Consider the following 20,315-nt stretch of genomic DNA (forward strand, 5'->3'; position numbering starts at 1 on the left):
TGACCAGGTTCCTTCCTTTCCTATAGGACATTTAGACTGTAAGCTCTCCATCCCCATTTTACAGATGAGGCAGCTGAAGCACAGAGAAGTCAAGTGACTTGTCCAAGTTCACACAGCAGTCAAGTGGCAGAGCCAGGATTAGAACCCATGTCTCCTGACTCTCAAGCTCACGCTCTTGCCAGTGTGGTAGTAACTGGAGATAAGGTGGTCCCCCTTTGCTCCTCCTCTCCCTCCCACGGTCCCCTCCCCATCCCCTGGAGTGTGGCTTAGTGGAAAGGGCACGGGCTTGGGAGTCAGTGGTCATCATCATCACCAATCGTATTTATTGAGCGCTTCCTGTGTGCAGAGCACTGTACTAAGCGCTTGGGAAGTACAAGTTGGCAACATATAGAGACAGTCCCTACCCAGCAGTGGGCTCACAGTCTAAAAGGGGAATGATCATCATCATCATCAATTGTATTTATTGAGCGCTTACTATGTGCAGAGCACTGTACTAAGCGCTTGGGAAGTACAAATTGGCAACACATAGAGACAGTCCCTACCCAATAGTGGGGTCACAGTCTAAAAGGGGGATGGGTTCTAATCCCTGTTCTGCCACCTGTCCACCATGTGACTTTGGAAAAGTCACTTAACTTCTCTTTGCCTCAGTTACCACATCTGTAATATGGAGATTAAGACTGTGAGGGCCCACCTGGGACAACCTGGTAACCTTGTATCTCCTCCAGTGTTTAGAACAGTGCTTGGCACATAGTAGACACTTAAATATCATCATCATTATGATTTATTACTCTGTCAGTTGGAGGGGGGAAGGGAGTCTAGGTAGGTTTCCATCTTTCCAGGCTCTGCTGCCAACCGGGCTGGATGTGCCTCTTCAGATGTTAGATCTTGAAAGGAGCTGAGCTTGGAGAATAAACCTAGGTTTGCCTCATCATTATTGCCTGCATAACACATATGCTTCCTCTCGGTTTGTCTGCAATGCATTATTAATTACCCTTTTAACTTTGGTGGGCTTTTAGAATAAAACACCGCTCGAGTATCATTTTAAGACTGAAAGCATCTTATTGGTGAGCTTATCTTTTATTAAATTCCGTTGATAAAAAGGCTCGGTGGAGGAATGTACATCAAGTCCCCAAATTCACTCTATTCAATCTTGTACTGGAGCAACATTTTAACAGGAATGATACAGCAGTAAAGAGAAGCGCTCTTTATCAGTTAGTGATGTGCGTATTCAGCATTAACGTCCTAGAACTAGGGTGTTTTCTGAACAGAAAAGAGTTTCCTTAGGTCATTTCTCTCCAGAGAAAAACTGGATTCTTTCCTCAGTCTGGGAATGCGGCCTGGTAGGGAAAATTCACCTTTCAGATGGAGCCCGTGGAGCTGAGGCCTTCAGAGGTGTCTCGGCGAAGCCTGCTATCGTTTGCTACTACTGGTTCTTTAAAAACAGGGCAGCGCCGCACTGAATCCACTGGTCTGGATGGCCTCCACAGGGCACGTCCATGTTGGTCACCACTTGCTCCCTCTCGGCACTGGTATAGACGGGCAAGGAGATGCATTCCTCAGGGGAATAAGGACCGTACGCATCCTGTTGAACAAGCAGAAAGTCATTTCATCAGCAGGGATGGCAAGTGAAGGCCACCAAGTGGCACAGTGGCCATTCCCTGTTAGTAAGGAATGATAATGCAACATCATCATCAGTGGTGTATATTAAGTGCTTACTACGTATGGAGCACTTTCCTAAGCCAGGGGGGCTGGGGGACCTAAGGAGCTCCTTCCCTCCTTGTTTCATTTGTATGCATTTTAACTCCAAAGCTACTAAACTTCAAAGGTACTTGATGAATTCTTGCTTCCAGGGTGAATATTTTTTTTAATGGGGAACTCTGGTTTTAAGTTGTCTGGGCATTGGGCAGTTATTTTACGGCAGAGATGCTTCATGTATTCATTCGATCGTATTTACTGAGCGCTCACTGTGTGCAGAGCACTGTACTGAGCGCTTGGGAAGTACAAGTCACCAACCTATAGAGACGGTCCCTACCCAACAACGGGCTCACAGTCTAGAGATGTATGAGGCTTTGCATTACATTGTATTGGGGAAGGATAACGTGGCAGTTGATTCAATAATATTTACTGTACTAAGCACTTGGGAGAGCCCAGTACAACAGAGTAGGTATAGCTAATCCCCGTCCCAAGGAATTTACAGACTAGAGGGGGAGGCAGACATTAAAATAAATTACAGGTGGATACGTACAGTTCACAGTAGACCATGGGAGGCATCCTGCCCTTTTTTAAGGTGCTTACTAAGCACTTACTATGTGTCAAACACTGTACTAAGTGCTGGGGAAGATGGTTGGGTTCATATCCTGTGTCACATGGAAAGAGCATGAGTCCGGGAGTTAGGAGGCTCTGTTCTTTACAGTTATTCATGTCGTATTTATTGAGTGCTTACTGTGTGCACAGCACTCTACTAAGAGCTTGGGAAAGTACAGTACAACAACAAACAGACACATTCCCTGCCCACAATGAGCTTAATTCCATCTGATCCTTTTAGACTGTGAGCCCACTGCTGGGTAGGGACTGTCTCTATGTGTTGCCAATTTGTACTTCCCAAGCGCTTAGTACAGTGCTCTGCACATAGTAAGCGCTCAATAAATACGATTGATGATGATGATCTGATCTTTGCCAAGGCATTTCACTTCTCCAGTTTCCTCATCTGTAAAATGGGAATAAGATACGCAGGCTCCTTTCCTTTGGGGCTCACTATCTGTCATAGCTCCACTTCACAGATGAGAAAACTGAGGCCCACAGAGGCTAATCTGACTTGTACAAAGCCCACAGCAGACCCTTGGCAGAGCTGGGGCTTGAACCCAGATCTCTTGATTCCCAGTTCTGTCTCTCTCCCCTCTGCCACGCTGTCCTCCCTTTTCCCTCCCTTCCCCTTCTTGCATTTCCTTCTCTTTCTTCCAGCTCCCGTTGTTTTTCCCTCTTTCATTGCCCTGCTCCATGCCATGCCTGCACAGCTCCTGAGGTGAGCGCAGATCTTGATGATGTTTTAGGTGGAAGTTCTCTTAGCCCTGCCTTAAGGCTAGCCAGTTTGTTCTCTCCATCTATCCCCAGTGCCCAGAAACTAATATTTCTTGACAGACAATTCTAAAACTCCCTTCTTTTCCCCACAAAATTAGAGACCGTCTTGCATTTGCCATTGCCATAAACCGATGAGATTTAGATACAAGTTCAATAATCCTTGCATCATAACTGGGTTGCCCTTTTTGAAATAAAATAAAGCAGGCCTCACTAGGTGAAACAATCAGCCGTAAGTGTTTTAGATTCCCTGGAAGTGTTTTAGGCAGAGACGATTTAGAAATGTTCAAAATACAGGAAAAAAGTACAATGACCTCAACTTCAGATATCTAAGTGAACAGCTTCGGATCTAAGTGTAGTTTGGAAAGTGGGCAGGGGAGGTAGGAGAGAAGCACTGGAAAGTAAATGGAACGAAGTGTCCACCTGCTTGATAGACAATCCAAATATGTTCATTTAGCCAAGCGCCCTTCTTGAGGGTGTAGATCACAAGCTGTGTGCATAAGGTGGCTCTCTGAACTTTATTCTGAAACATCGAAAGAGGTGTTTTTAAGAAAGAAATTCGGTTTAAGTCGCTCCTGGAAAGCCATTAACTATAGACTCTGGGGGGTTTGGGGGGAGAGGGGTGTCTCAGGAGGGTATTATCAGGACAGGAACTTACACGTGGGTATGTAGCCCTCAGCTGAAAATGTGTTGCTTTTCCACAGGGAACGATCATTGTATCATCACATATGGTTCTGGAGAGGACCAGACAACCTGCTCTGACTCTTTGTGACCCAATGTTTGTGTTATTGAATTGCATGATGTAAACAAAGCTGCAGCCTTTTCCTTCCAGAATGTATTTCTAGGATTGTTACTTTAATTACTGCAAAGTAAGGAAGTAGGAAATGCTGGGAGGTTCCAATATGTGGAATTCTCTAACAAACAGCCCAACTCTGGAAGCCTGTTTGATTTCAGCACTGATGTGAATGACAGTTTTCAGACTGACTCAAACTCAACCACCACTTGTGAGACTTAAAAACCCTTTAGTTTTCTAAGATGGATACGCTGCCTTCAGTTTGTGCCGCAGAGAATGGGTGAACAACAAAATACAGTTTCTCCATTTTAGAGGTAGCACCACCTCCTGTGAGGATTTTTATCTTTCCGTTAACCTAGTTCCTTTCCTCCTAAAACACCAAACCTTGTTTCATTATTCACATAACAGTCCTTGAAGGGGGCTAGTGCCATCATCAATCCACACAGCTTTAAATGGACACAAGGAGGAAGGTACAAAGCTACTTTGGCCTCTTCAGTCTTACCTGATTTCACTAGAGTGTTCACCCCCTACAAGCTACCCTTATGTACAGATCATTATCTTTTATTGCTTCCTCCTAGGTGTAATTTATTTTAGCATCTGTCTCCCCTGCCTAAACTGTAAGCTCCCTGAAGGCAGTGATTGGTTCTACTAACTCTGTGGAACTCTTCCAAGCACTCAGTACAGTGCTCCTGAATAGTATAAGTGCTCAACAACTACTATTGATTGACAGGAGGAGAGTGAGGACTGTCTACTCCTTAATGTTTATGAAATCCTCCCTTCATAACGGGTGAAACCATCATAAAAGCTGTAGGATTCTGCTGGACAAAAGGAAATTTGATCATAAATTCCATTAAATGATTAACAGAAGTCAGGCTCTCCTAATCAGAGATAAAGAAGGGCAGAAAAAACATTGGCACTAAAAAAGGGAAAATCATAGGTCCTTTGATTTCAAAAATTTTTTTATGTGTGGATTGATATTAAATATCAATCAACCAATCAATCGTATTTATTGAGCGCTTGCTGTGTGCAGAGCACTGTACTAAGCGCTTGGGAAGTACAAGTTGGCAACATATAGAGACAGTCCTTACCCAACAGTGGGCTCACAGTCTAAATATCTCAGTGATTTTTAATTATGATCTTCAGGCCAAGGAAGGAAAAGGTAGAGCCTACATCCCAGACTGTGAGCCCACTGTTGGGTAGGGACTGTCTCTATATGTTGCCAACTTGTACTTCCCTAGCGCTTAGTACAGTGCTCTGCAAACAGTAAGCGCTCAATAAATACGATTGATGATGATGATGATCCCAGAGCACGTGGTGGGCAAAGAACGTGTCTGCCAACTCTCTTGTGTTGTAACAAGTGCTCAGCACCTAGTAAGAGCCAAATAAATACCATTGACAATGAAACATAGAAGATGCAGATGTGACTACTGCCATTTTAGAGAAACTCACCAACAGCTGCAGATGTTTGAGGGTAAATCAGCTTCAGGTTTTAAGTTAATTTAATCATAAAATATATCAAAATATGCCTAAAGCCCTAAGGACTTAGACCTGCTTTTAAAATTTTTGTGAATCAAGACTGAGAATTGATTTTCCAACAGAAGAAGACAGGAAATTAAAGTGGTAATGTGCATTTAATAGGCATGTTAGGAGAGCTATTAGGGTAAAAATAAATATCTCAAAACAGGAAACAAGACTACATGCAAACAATGAATATTCTGAAACACTTTTTTCTGTTTAGAGTGTCTAGCTATTTTTGAATTGCTTTTTGCAGGGAGGCATTTCCCTTAGCTTTTCAATGCAAAACTTTAACTCCTAATAGGATGGCAGAGAAAGAAAAAAAGTGGATGGAACCATTGCTATCATACTGCACTTAGAAGTTAAAAACAAAAGGTCAACCTATTCAGGAAGAATGGACATCTGTCTTTCCTGCTACAGGGCTATTCAGTGACCCTACCAGCCACGCCATCTCTGAAAATGAAGAGCAATTATAATGTAATACCAGACAGACAATTATATTGTGTACACAGCACACTGTAAACATTCATTCAGTCGCACTTCTTGAATGCCTGTGTGCAGAGCACTGTACTAAGTGCACAATACAACAAGAAACGCAACATCCCTGCGCAAAACGAGGCTACAGTCCATTTTTAGATACACTTTACGAGGTAATGGATATATAAAACTTGAGGGAACATTATTTTCCATCTATTCTTGCTGGATATAAATCTGCTAGGTGACCAATTATTCTCCCCCTAAAGAAGACAGCAATGGCAGTGAGTTTGACTTTGGGAAGGGCAGTGAAGGAGGAGCCCATTAGTTATTTACATGATTGCTGCTTCTCCATGTGTAGAGTGGAGACAGTTGCCTCATTGTCATGAAGGGAACATATGAGTCTTACGAGACTCCATTTCTAACTTGGGGATGTCTGTGTGGTATTGGGGGAGAGGGAGGGGGGAAAAGGTGTGGTCTGAAGTCAAAATGGAAGGGTGAGCCCTTTGGCTTTGGAAAAGGAATGACTATATACCCGCAGAAGGTATTTGGGTGCTTTTGTTGCTCTCATTCGCAGACCAGGCTGGCTTCCTGTAAGGCCGATGTTGATCGTCTGCCAGGGATGGTTGTCAGTCAGTTGTATTTATGGAGCACTTAGTATATGCACAGCACTGTACTAAGTGTTTGGGAGAGACCGACAGAACAAGAAACAGACACATTCCCTGCCCCCAACGAGCTTGCTGGCATTGTCACTCCTGTCACAGTTCCCAAATAATGTCCTTTGAGCAAAGTGGTGTTATTAGATGGTCAACGGAGCAGCTGGTTGGTGGGTTCGGTTTTTTTTGACCAATCCTGTGTTGACATTTTGACAAAATGACATCCTTTTTATTCTTTAGGAAGATGTCATTTATGGATTTGTTGGCAGATCTAAGTTACCGCCACAGATGAGTTGTTAAATAGTTCTAAGTGTTACAGAATGCTTATGAGGCACCTGCCCTCTTCAGATGAAACATCTGTGACATCTTTAAAATCGGAAATCTTGAATTTCAACTGCTAAAAAGCCACTGAGTCAGTACGGGAAACTGGAAAGAGCCAAGAGAGCAAAGCGATACTGTGATATATTCAAATCAGAAAAGTGGAGTGTGGCACAAGAATCAACATTTGTTGACACCTTGCTTGAAAGTCAAGGTTACACGCGGAATGATTGCCGCTCTCAGCAACTCCGATCAACTTTGTTCTCTATTCCCTTCTCCCATTCTTTGTGAGCTGTGATTTCTGAAAACGATTATGGATTGTGTTTTTGTTTTCTTTTTTTTAACTCCCCCCGACCCTCACCCCTGGCAACTTTAGGCTATTTGAAAGGCTCAGAAACGATTCTATTGCCGCTGCCCCAAGATCAGATTTGTGTGGGCTTCTATTAAGGACAACAAAAGGGTTAGATCATTCTTAGCTATGGGCATAATTCCCTGGGAGCTAAAAGCACACTTTTTGATGAAGAATAGAAGTAAAGTGGAATGTAACTATCGAGAGAAAAAAATAAGAATGGAGTTCAGAAACTCAATATTCCAAATAAACATACAAAGGCTAACTGGATTCTCTAAACTTCAGAGTTGTATTCAGGGTGTGCCATTTAACTTTTCAAATGCTATTTCTGAATAAGTTTTTGTACCCTGAACACATAACTAGAAGCAGCGTGGCTTAGTGGAAAGAGCAAGGGCTTGGGAGTCAGAAGTCAGGAGTTCTAATCCCGACTCTGCCACTTGTCAGCTGTGTGACTTTGGGCAAGCACTTCACTTCTCTGTGCCTCAGTTACCTCATCTGTAAAATGGGGATTAAGACTGTGAGCCCACGTGGGGCAACCTGATTACCTTGTATCTACCCCAGCGCTTAGAATACTGCTTGGCACATAGTAAATGCTTAATAAATATCATTATTATTATTATTGAGAGGGGAATTGTACTTAAAGAGAATCACAAAGTACCACACACACTGAGCTGTTGCCAAGGGAAAGATATTGAACAATGGATTTAACACTTGGAGCACCAAAAGATGGAGGAGACATCTGGCTTAGTATTGATTTCCTCTGCAGTTTGGTCCTGACCTACCAGATTTGGTCAGCAGACCATTGTAAACATTTTGTATGTTCATTTTAGTGTACGGTTCCGTGACCTTTCGGGAAAGAAAAGCCGCTTGGAGTTTTTTCAGATGAAAATAGGAAGGACTCCATCTTGTCATTGAGGCAAGGCAATTTTATACGATGGAACCGATGATTAAAAAAAAAAAGCAGAACATAAGGGAAGTTTCCTATCAATCTCGGCTGAAACATCTGCTATCACTTCAGAGAAGATCAAGAATGGGAAAAGGGAGAAAAGAAAAAAAACACCAGATTGCTCATTGGTAAAAACAAACAGTAAAAGTCTCCTTCTTTTGAACCTATACAGGAATAGAACTCCTGTGGGTGTAGCAACTGTAAAATGTGATGAAATCCCCACAGCCCAGTGCAAACTATCTGTCTCCTGCACTAGTTTATATTGAATTTGCACATTAGTTTGACATACCGTTAGGCAGTTTCAACCCCTCACCTTTATCTTCTAGGGGAACTCACTATGCTTTTGTGGTTTGTCTGCATTTTCTGTCACCTCAAAGGATGATAGCAGCTGCAGAAGGATTTAGGCATTAACAGAATGGGTTCACTTCCCTAACTAGCCTGACATATCTTGAATTTTCTCCCTTCACCTTGAAACTGTGATAGCTGTTTTGACTTTAGTGCACAGTTTGTCCGTGTCCATATTCAAATAGGCTACCAAACGGCAACTGCAAATTCCTTTTCACCTAAACAGGTGAAATTTCTCTGTGTGTGTTTTTTCTTTCTTGAGTCTCACAGGTTTACATATTTTAACATGTTCTCACTTTGCAAGATTCATTCATTGTGTGTGTACTGAAGTAATCCAACTTTTGATCTTTGCTGACAAAACTGTTGTGAAAATCACTACACTTTTTCAACTCACCATCTAGGCTGAACAGATTACAGACTCAATCAATAGTCTTTATTTAGTGTGCAGCAGTACATTGTATTAAGCACTTGGGAGAGTGAGAATAATAATTGTGTTATTTTTAAGTGCTTATTATATGCTAGGCGCTGTTCTTAGTGCTGGGATAGATCGATAGATAGATACAAGCAAATCGGGTTGGACACAGTCCCTGTCCCACATGGTGCTCCTAATCTTAATCCCCATTTTCCATATGAGGTAACTGAAGCACAGAGAAGTGAAGCGACTTGCCCAGGGTCACATAGAAGATGAGTGGCAGAGCCGCACTTATGTACATATCTGTAATTTATTTATATTAAAGTCTGTCTCCTTCTCTAGACTGTAAGCTCATTGCAATCAGCGAATGTCTGTTCACTGTTATATTGTAATAATAATAAGAATGATGATGATGATGATGGTATTTGTTAAGCTCTATGTGCCAAGCACTGTTCTAAGCACTGGAATAGATACAAGGTGATCAGGTTGTCCCATGTGGGGCTCACAGTCTTCATCCCCATTTTACAAATGAGGTAACTGAGGCACAGAGCAGTGAAGTGACTTGCCCAAAGTCACACAGCTGCTAAGTGGCGGAGCCAGGATTAGAACCCACAACCTCTGAGTCCCAAACCTCTGCTCTTTCCACTAAACCATGCTGCTTCTCTCTCCCAAGAGAGAGCTTGTACTTTCCCAAGCACTTAGTACAGTGTTCTGCACATAGTAAGCGCTCAATAAATGATTAAATGAATATCTCAGGTCCTTCTGACTCCCAGGATCCTGCTTTATCTACTAGGCCATGCTGCTTCTCAGGACCCGATACCTGGCCTCCAGAACCTTAGAGTCTAGCAGAGACCAAAGAAAAAATTATTTACAGAAAGAAGAGGAGAAAAGGAAAATTGGATAAGTAGATGAATAAATGCTTAAATAGTAGGGTAGGTTACAGCACTTCTGTAAGCTCTACTTAGAGGAAAATGACAAGGAGGTGACATTCCATGTGTTTTTATTCTGATTGACGCATCTGTAGCGTTTGCTAATTATTGATGTAAATTTTTCAAAGAAATAAGTGTTAGGTTCATTGGAAGTTACCTCTTTGTAACTCATGGAGTGTGGTGGTTTGCCTTTTCTGAAATTAGAGTACAAGATTGAAGTAATTATTCTGGTCTTAAGAAAATTACTTGATGTGCATGTTACTTTGCTGCATTGATTCCTTCCAAAACAATTATTAACTGGAAAAGTATCTATGAATTGCAGAGATTTACCAGAACCACTTCCTTTGGGTAAAGGACCTGGCGTTTCGAAAGCTACTTGTTTACTTAACTCAGATTTTACTTTTTATTTAGAGGGGTGCTTAGAAATATATTTTTAAATCATTAATTCTACCTCATCATTTTCCCCGAGCCAAGTCCTGAGTTTTATATTCTCCTGAGCTTTCAAAGAAGGGACATTAAAAAGAATAATGCTTTATGCAGCATTTTTCCAAAGATTTTGCTGCTTCTAATGGGCTATAAAATTCTCCCCGACTAATGACTAGAACAAATCTGATCCCGTAATGGGATAAAAACAAAACAAAAAAGCCCCTCCGCAACAACAAGAAACAGACATTGCTGTTCAGAAAGGCTTGTTAAGTTAGAGATGTGACGTCTCTGGAAAACAGGTCAAGGAATCCTGTTGGAAAGCTACTACACAGAACAAAGTGTAGTAACAACTCTACTCTAAACAACTCTAAAGTTGTTGATTAAGAATTTAGTACCTGAGGAATCCAGGCCATGTAACAAGGGAGCATTGATGACACACTGGGGGAGTCATGCCGGTTTTCTGAAAGTTGATTTCCATCAAAACTGCATCCTTCCAGTTGCAAGCCGCTGATCTGCCATGGAAACAGAAAATAGTCAAATATGGACGGGGGTCTGAAATGTCAGGACTCATCACATTGGCCCTAGTTGGTGGCAGTGATGCTCCTATTGTGTCCAAGGTTCCAAACAACAGGAAACTAAAGGTTATGATATGCGTGATACTGGGAAACCCGACATTAAACAGAGCTGGGCTGAGGGATTTCTCAGGCCTCATTCTCAGTCAACGCTCCAAAAAAATACCTGTAAATGTCATCAGTTATGTCATTGTAGGTGCCTGGCATCAGATAAATGGAAACCTAGTAGCCACTGCCAAATCAACATTTGTTAACAATGCCAAGAGAAGGGAAAAAAATGCCCAGACACAATTACTGGATAGTCACGGCTTCCTTCCGGAAGGTTTTGACCTCATCTTTTGGAGAACTGAGCGCAGCTCTCTATGACTTTTTAATCAGAGAAACTCAAATACCTCATATACAAAGAGGATGATGAACTTACCTGGAGAAGTCTATATGAATCTACTGAAAGTGTAACAGTGCATTTTTGAAAAATAGATAAGATCCTGGTGACAGTATCAATCATTGTTCACATAGAATTTGGTTTGTGACATGCATTTTCTCTCCTTTACGCCCAGTCTTTCAACTTCTGCAAAGGACTTTTCCTCTCTATTCACCCAAAAGCAACAAAGGAACTGCCAGGTTCTGACCTTTAGTTATTTGTTGCTTCTCGGCCTCCTGTTCAAAGCCAGAAGAGGTGTGGCCTAGTGGAAAGAACAAGTGTCTGGGAGTCAAAGGACCTGGGTTCTAATCCCAGCTCCGCCGCTATACTGCTGTGTGAGCTTAGGCAAGTCGCAGCTTCTCTGTGCCTCAGTTCTCCCATATGTCACTTAGACTGTGGGCCCTGATAATCTTGTTGTATCTGCCCGGCACTTAGTACAGTTCTTGGCACATAGTAGGAGCTTAACCAATACCAAAATTATTATTAATAATAGTAGTAGTAAGAACACTTAGCAGAGAGAAACCAGTATTCTTACCAATCCTTTATAAAGATATATCTATAACAAAACATTCTCCCACAGTTTAAGCAGCACTGCTTAGTACTCTCAAACCTAAATTAATTGAAAGAGGACCTTTGGAAGTCAGAGTTGATGCAGTTTAAATGTGATGATTTTAACAACAGTAAAAATTGTGGTTTTTAAGTGGTTACTATGTGCCAGGCACTGTACTAAGCACAGGAGTAGATATGAGGTTAGCAGGTGGGACAGAGTCCCCGTCCCATGGGGCTCACAGCCTCAATCCCCATTTTACAGATGAGGCACAGAGAAATGATTTAACTAGACAAGGGGCAGGGCCAGGATTAGAACCATGACCTTCGGATTCCCAGGCCTGCGGTCTATCCACGGCGGTAATACTCTTTACATCTTCCCGATTGCCCTTAATTCAACCAGAAAACTGACCTGCATATCCAAGGCCTTAGATAAATCATGGGGAGCTTAAGGAAGTCAGTCAAAAGGCGTAATAAATCAAGCAGTGGTCCTTAAAGTCCCCTTGCGGACTCTCCCACGGCCTGGCTTGCCAACAGAGGCCTAATACCCCGGGCCTCCTCCCGTTTTCCCAGGCTGACTTTGGGTAAGGAAAACTTCTCTCCCACTAGCTGGGGTCTCTTCATGACACACCCAAAGGTACAGTTGCCCTGGCTGCAGCTGCATCTTCACACCAAGGGACAGTTCGATTGGGTTCTAGGGAGGGCAGGTCAGCCCCCCTAGATTGCCCTATCACTTGCCCCAGGGGCTTCTGGCATGGGACACGAGGGACTGAGGCAGAAGCAATGTGATTAGCCAGCACTGGTGTGGGCCCAGTACGACACATTTGATTCCCGTTCAAGTACAAGCTGAAGATATGTAAAACTCTCAGTGTCCTGAACGTCACAGTTGATTAGAATGGGATCTAACAAGCCTTGATGTTTAAGGGCAGTTGGAGTGAGTTTTGGATTATGCTACTATTATAGCTTAACTTCTCTGTACCTCAGCCATAAAATGGGGATTAAGACTGTGACCCTCACATGGGACTGTGTCCAACCTGATTAACTTGTCTCCACCCCAGCACTTAATTCAGTGCCTGCCACATAGTAAGTGCTTGACAAATACCATAAAAAAGTTCACCTGAATTACATTTCTTCTGAAAAGCTTTGAGTACCCTCTATAAGCTAGATTGCAGTTATTTCCATTTTTTTTTACAGATGGAGGAACTGAGGCACGTGAAGTTAACTCGCCTAAGGTTACGGTCATGAGCAGAAAATGAGAAGAAAATTTATCCCACGGCTTAGTACAGTGTCTGTCATATAGTAAGCGCTTAACAAATACCATTAAAAAAAAGGGTGGTGGCGGGAACAAAGAAATAATAATAATAATAATAATTTTGGTAATAATCAAATTCAGCTCGCCCATTTGATAATATGCAGTGGTTCTGCATATTTGGGTCTTATCTTTATACAAATGTTTCCAAGTATTCCTCCATTGGACACAGTTGGCATGTACCTAAAGTCAAAATACTGAAATCAAACTCATATTTCTTTCATTTGAGTTTACAATATAAAATTGGGGGGAAAAGTTTTCCTTTGCAAAGAACAGCTCTTAGAAAAGGCAGTTGTAGACACTTCTGGAGAGATTTTTTTTCCTCCTCTGAGTAAAGATTCTCATTTGGCTGTGCAGTCACTAGCTTCTATGACCAGGGACATTAATGAGTAACTAATGACCCTATACTTTATCTCCAGAACAGATGCTACCATCATCGGTGTCTATGATCCCTACATGACTGATACAGATGAGGGAAAAAGAATTTTACAAGGATCTGAACAAACTCACTGCAGCTGAGCCGACATCTGACGTGTTGATTGTTCGGGGAGTTTACAATGCACACGGAAGCAGTGATATTCCAACGTGGAAAAGAGCTGTGGAAAGCTAAATAGCAATGGTCGCCTGCCCCTTATGTAGCGAGAGAAAACAGAATCCAAAAGGCCAGCATGGCATCTAATAGTCCCCCCAAAAATAAGAGTGTGGACACACGGGAGTCCTCAACTCCCTTCCAAGTTGAAGGGCTCTGCAGCTTTTGGGGTGCCCCTCTTTCCATGTGGCTGGAAGACAGACGATAGAACTACTTCCTGAAGCAGTTAAGATCAGTGGGATCTATTAAAGACACTCAATATCAAATGGCAGAACAAGATTACCAGTGATGAGATCCTGATATATAGCTCAAAGCCATGCAGGACAAGTAAAAAGAAGTGCTTAGTACACTGCCTGGCCCTGTAAACACTTAAATACCAAGTAAGTGCTTAACAAATACCATTAAAAATTAAAATGGACACCCTCAGCATAACATCTAAGCAGCTGTGATATGGTCAATTGAAAAGGAAGACGGAATAAATGACAAAAAGAAGGAGTGCAAAACAGTCTCAACAAAACAGCAGCACTTGGTTCTGGGACCACAGACATCAATGAGCATCTAATGACCCTGTGTTTAGCTCCAAAACTGATGCTCCCATCATCAGAGCATGTGATAGATGAGGAGAAAGAAAAATTCTACAAGGATCTGAACAAATGCACTGCAGCTGGGTCCAACATCTGACAAGCTGATTGTCTGGTAAGTTTACAATGCATAGGGAAGTGGTGATGGTCCCACAGAGAACAAAGCCATGCATTTGGAAAGCTAAATTGCAGATAATAATAATAATATTGGCATTTGTTAAATGCTTACTATGTGCAACGCACTGTTCTAAGCGCTTGGGGGGATACAAAGTGATCAGGTTGTCCCACGTGGGGCTCATAATCTTAATCCCCATTTTACAGATGAGGGAACTGAGGCTCAGAGAAGTTAAGTGACATGCCCAAGGTCACACAGCAGACGTGGCGGAGCCAGGATTTGAACCCATGACCTCTGACTCCAAAGCCCGTGCTTTTTCCACTGAGCCATGCTGCTTCCTTACTCATATGGACAAGCATCAGGACGGTTGAAAGCAGCAGACAGTTGGGAGACTTCTTCAATGGGGACTTTACTAAGCGCTGGAGTAGACAGAAACTGATCATTTTGGACCCAATCATGTCCCACACAAGACTGCCGGCCTTAATCTCCACTTCATAGGTGAGGTAACTGAGGCACAGAGAAGTGACTTGGCCAAGGTCACACAGCAGATAAGTGGCAGAGCTGAGGTTAGCCAAGAGAAACAGCGTGGCTTAGTGGCAAGAGCGCGGGCTTGGGAGTCAGAGGACATGGGGTCTAATCCCAATCCCTCCACTTGTCTGCGGTGTGATGTTGGGCAAGTCACAACTTCTGTGCATCAGTTACCTCATCTGTAAAATGGGGATTAAGACTGAACCCCCTGTGGGACAACCTGATCACCTTGTAACCTCCCCAGGACTTAGAATAGTGCTTTGCACATAGTAAGCACTTAATAAATGCCATCGTTATTATTATTATTATTATTATTATTATTTGGGCAAGTCACTTCACTTCTCTGGACCTTAGTTCCCTCATCTGTAAAATGGGGATGAAGACTGTGAGCCCTACGTGGGACAACCTAATTACCCTGTATCTACCCCAGAGTTTAGAACAGTGCTTGGCACATAGTAAGTGCTTAACAAATGCCACAGTTATTATTATTATTATTATTATTATTATTATTATTATTATCCTGGTCTTTATGACTCCCATGCTCTGTCCACTAAGGCACGCTGCTTCTTCTTGATTAAAGGCTTCACAAAGATCGTCTGTATGGGACAAACCCATGAACATGGTATAACTCTAGACTGTTAGCTCTCCGTGGGCAGGGAATGTGACTATCAACTCTTTATTACTGAACTTTCCCTAGCGCTTAGTACAGTGCTGTGCACACAGTAAGTGCTAAATAATTACCACTGATTAATTGGATGTATTAAGTGCAAACAATGTTGCAGCTGGTGTTGATTGCACACTAGTCTTTTTTAGCCACAGTCTCAATCTCGTGGGTTAGGGAAATTATCTACCAACTCTCTTGAGTTGTACTTCCCATGTGCTTTGTATGTTGCTCTGCAGGTAGTAAGCACTCAGTAATTACCATTCGTTGATTGAATCTTAGGGTCCCATTCTATAATACAAGGCTTGCATTTTAAGAAAACTTACACTCTAGTACTTTCTAGACTGTGAGCCCACTGTTGGGTAGGGACTGTCTCTATATGTTGCCAACTTGTACTTCCCAAGCGCTTAGTACAGTGCTCTGCACACAGTAAGTGCTCAATAAATACGATTGATTGATTGATAGTACTTATCCATTCCAAATGGGTTTGCACTTTCTTCCAGTATTGCATCCTGCATCCTCTCAGGGTCATACCTGGAGAGTTTCCAGTCCTCTACCAGTCTTGATTAGGGGAGGGCGAGTTAAGCAGAGACCTACCCATTCCATTTCTAGCTTGGCCAGTGGCTATCAATCTATTTACTTGTTTGATATGTATATCTACAATTCTATTTATACTTATGCTACTGTTGCCTGTTTGTTTTGATGTCTGTCTCCCCCCATCTAGGCTGTGAGCCCACTGTGGGCAGGGATTGTCTCTGTTGCCGAATTGTACTTCCAAGTGCTTAGTACAGAGCTCTGTGCATAGTAAGCACTCAATAAATATGACTGAATGAACGAATGAATAAATGTGATTGATTGACAACACACCTGTCCCTTGATAGCGGGGTGACTGCTGCTGCTGGAAGAGGCTGGAGGACAAAAAACTAACTAGGTTCCTCCTCAATATGATCATATCAATGCCTCTCTCCCAGACAGCAGTTTCTAATGAAGTCAAAGTCGGACTTTACCATTTCATTCGCCTTCCCTGGCACTGTGTGACCTTTCAAATGGTCTATGATATAGTTCCCCGACAGGAAAAGAGGATACGGAGTTCCTTTATTTGTGATGTCTACAGATTGTCATGCTACTCCTCCACAGATGCAATTTCCGGATGGATTTCACCTTGTTCTGATAATGGGAATTTATATTGTGAATAGAGACAGTGATCTCTCTTGTACTGCCACCGTGAGACAGGAGATGCCCTGATCACTTTTATTATACCCTCGCTAGTTCTTTGCTAGATGTGATTACAATGCCTACGTTTAGCCGCAGATCAAAATTGGAATTAGTCCAGTACCTTAACTTGGAGTTTTGCTTGTAGTCGACCCTTCCAAGACGCGACAAATTTCAGACCATCTATGGAACAGCTCATAGCCCTAGAAGAAATTATCATGGTCATTATTATTATTCTTATTAGTACTGTCATTGTTATGGCAGATAAAGTACTTACTATAAGCCAAACACTGTGCTAAGGGCTGGGGTAGAGTTAAAATAGTTACATTGGATAGATACCAGTCACACCTGTGGCTCACAACCTGAGTATATGGAAAGGAATCATACAACTATAAAAGATGGACTTAGTCTATGGCCTAGACAATGTTTCAATGTACAACCAAGCTTTAAAATATAAACGTACTGTGTGAATAATAATAATTATGGTATTTGTTAAGCACTTACTGTGTGTGAAGCACTGTTCTAAGCGCTGGGGTGGATACAAGATAATCAGGTTGTCCCACGTGGGGCTCACAGTCTTAATCCCCATTTTATATATGAGGGAACTGAGGCACAGAGAAATGAAGTGGCTTGCCCAACGTCACACAGCAGACAAATGGCGGAGCCAGAATTAGAACCCATGTCCTCTGACTCCCAAGCCCGTGCTCTTGCCACTAGGCCACGCTGCTTCTCGAAGAAAACAGACAAGCAGCATGGCTCAGTGTCCCTGTGGGACAACCTGATCACCTTGAAACCTCCCCAGTGCTTAGAACAGTGCCTTGCATATAGTAAGCGCTTACTAAATGCCATTATTATTATTATTAAATGCTTAAAAGGTTATCCAACCACTGCATTATTTTCATTTGTTACATAGTATAAATTTTAAAGAAAATGGATATCATATCAAAAGGAGCAATTTTCCTTATTTTAAAAGCTATCATCTGATTTACTTAAAAGAGTAAGAAAAACAAGAGTGCCTACTAATATTTCGGCGTGTAATCTCCGTTTTCTTCCTCGGCAATCAAGGCTTAGGAATCAAAGGTGAATAAGAAGGAAGATAATTGCTCTCAAGTACAGACCCACAGATCAATTATCTATCTTACCTTGCAGTTTCCTGTCGTAGTGCATTAAGGAATGTGTCAGGGTGAAAGAGCTCTGAAAGGTCAAGTGTATCTGAGAGCAACACTTGCTTTTCTGCTTTATCTACCCAACTCTGGAAGAAAGAAAAAAGAAACCACGTACAGAATTAGCAAAACAAGTAACTCAATTGCACTATACAGAAGATAACACTGACCATTAAAAAAACATTTCTCAATAGGCCCTTCGGTTTTGAAATGGCAACAAGAAATACGCAAAAACATTCCAATTCACGATTTGAAGGCTGCATACATACCGTAGTTGGCATGACCTCTTAACCTCTGAAAGCTTACTTGGTATAAACTTTCATTCATAAAACTCTACCCTGGATTGTCTTATCTTTCTACAACACCTTGCTAAGTCTGACCTCTAAAAAGAGGATAGTTGCCCATTGCAGTCATCTTCCTGACCATTAACGAGAGTATTTATAGAGTTTTTTGGTTATGGGTACATTGTACTGAGGATGTGGGACCTCCAACCTTGAAGTGCCCACAACCGAATGGGTGAGATAACCACCACAGGATGAGAGGCAGCATGGCCTAGTGGAGAGAGCATGGTCCTGGGAGTCAAAAGGACCTGGGTTCTAATCCCCGTTCTGCCAATTGCTTGCTGTGTGCCCTTGGGCGAGTCACTTAACTTCTCTGTGCCTCAGTTTCCTCAACCATAAAATGGGGATACCTATCCTCCTTTCTTCTTAGACATGACCCCTATGTGGGGCAGGGACTGTGCCCACCCTAATTAACTGGTACCTAACCTCGTGCTTAGAACAGTGCTTGACACATAATCATTAAGAACGTTAATTTTACCGTTCTTACCTTCTCCATCTTACCTCCTTCCCTTCCACACAGCAACTGTATATATGTATATATGTTTTTACATATTATTTACTCTATTTATTTTACTTGTACATATCTATTCTATTTATTTATTTATTTTACTTGTACATATCTATTCTATTTATTTTATTTTGTTAATTTTGGTTTTGTTCTCTGTCTCCCCCTTCTAGACTGTGAGCCCACTGTTGGGTAGGGACTGTCTCTATATGTTGCCAACTTGTGCTTCCCAAGCGCTTAGTAGAGTGCTCTGCACACAGTAAGCGCTCAATAAATATGATTGATTAATTTGGTAGGAAGGAGACTGAGCCCCCTCGTTCTTTCCCCCTCCTCCCCCTCCCCATCCCCCCCGCCTTACCTCCTTCCCCTCCCCACAGCACCTGTAGATATGTTTGTAAGTATTTATGACCGTCTCTACATGTTGCCAACTTGTACTTCCCAAGCGCTTAGTACAGTGCTCTGCACACAGTAAGCACTCAATAAATACTACTGAATGAATGAATGAATGAAGAAGGATGCTGGCTGGGGAGTCACCGGATAGTGAATGCTCCTGTTTATCATTATATTCTACTCTCCCAAGTGCTTAGTATAGTGCTCTGCACACAGTAAGCAATGAAAGGAAATATGAAGTAGGGAGAAAGCTGTTGGGGCTTCAGCTCTTTTCTGACTTGGTCTTTTAGTACTATATTTTGGACACAGACTCGAAACACTGACAAGAGGTCAACAAGAGTCCAGATATCAATAGATCAATGGTATTTGCGGAGGGCACACGTTGTGCAGAGCACCGTTCTATGCGCTTGGGAGAACACAGTACAAAAAAATAGATAGAGATGATCCCTTCCCACAAGGAGTTTACCAACTAGCGACTACTTCTGCTTATTCCCTCTCCTGCCTTTCAATATTCTCTTTGCTCTAAACCTTCTGACTTTTGAGTGTCGAGCTGGTTTTCTAAAAAACGTGCAGCACTTTTTGTGACAATGCTAAGCAACACAGCTACAGAGGGGTAGTTGGTAAGATGACGGGAGGAGAAAGGTTAAGAAATTCCGTACCTTCGAGGCTGCAATTTCAGCTGATGATTTTACGTCAGAAACGATTCGTTTATATCACTTGGAACATATGCCTCTTAGGGCAAGGACTATGTCTTTTAAATCGGTAATCCGATATCTCGTCTGTACTCACTGGCTAACCTAAAATGCCCTAGCTAATTCTTTTTTCCTTCTCCTTTTTCCGGAGGTGTCTACAGGATACGGGCCCCCCAAATCAATGATAGTTTGATGAGCACGGCACCCTTCCCAGAATTATATTAGCCTCTCGGCCTCTGCATCAACACGGCCAACTCCTCTATTTCCGTATAAGCTGCTCATCGAACCTGCAGGTGACACTAAAAGGCAGCGAGTTGCTTTGCACTTTTCAAAATAAGAAGAAAATGCAGGGTGATCTATGCAAATTGGAAAGAATGACGATACGTACAAAAAAATAGATGGAGTTCAACAGAGCAAAAGGGAAGAGAGTCTGCTTATTGAAAAAAGACCAA

General features: G+C 42.3%; 1 protein-coding gene across 1 annotated transcript in view; it reads right to left on the reverse strand.

Annotated features, from left to right (window-relative positions):
• Window positions 1-1,046: 1,046 nt before the first annotated feature.
• The window catches only part of DYNC2H1 (dynein cytoplasmic 2 heavy chain 1), a 224,903-nt gene continuing 205,634 nt past the window's right edge, over window positions 1,047-20,315 (reverse strand). Inside the window, exons 87-90 of the mRNA XM_038761670.1 lie at window positions 17,915-18,024; window positions 16,897-16,975; window positions 10,634-10,750; window positions 1,047-1,582 (exon numbers count right to left, since the gene is read on the reverse strand). Of these exons, the coding sequence (XP_038617598.1) occupies window positions 1,424-1,582; window positions 10,634-10,750; window positions 16,897-16,975; window positions 17,915-18,024 (465 nt within the window). The 3' untranslated portion in view covers window positions 1,047-1,423. The remainder of the gene's footprint in view (window positions 1,583-10,633; window positions 10,751-16,896; window positions 16,976-17,914; window positions 18,025-20,315) is intronic.

This window comes from Tachyglossus aculeatus, chromosome 20 (genome assembly GCF_015852505.1).
Source record: "Tachyglossus aculeatus isolate mTacAcu1 chromosome 20, mTacAcu1.pri, whole genome shotgun sequence".
Lineage (NCBI taxonomy): Eukaryota > Metazoa > Chordata > Mammalia > Monotremata > Tachyglossidae > Tachyglossus > Tachyglossus aculeatus.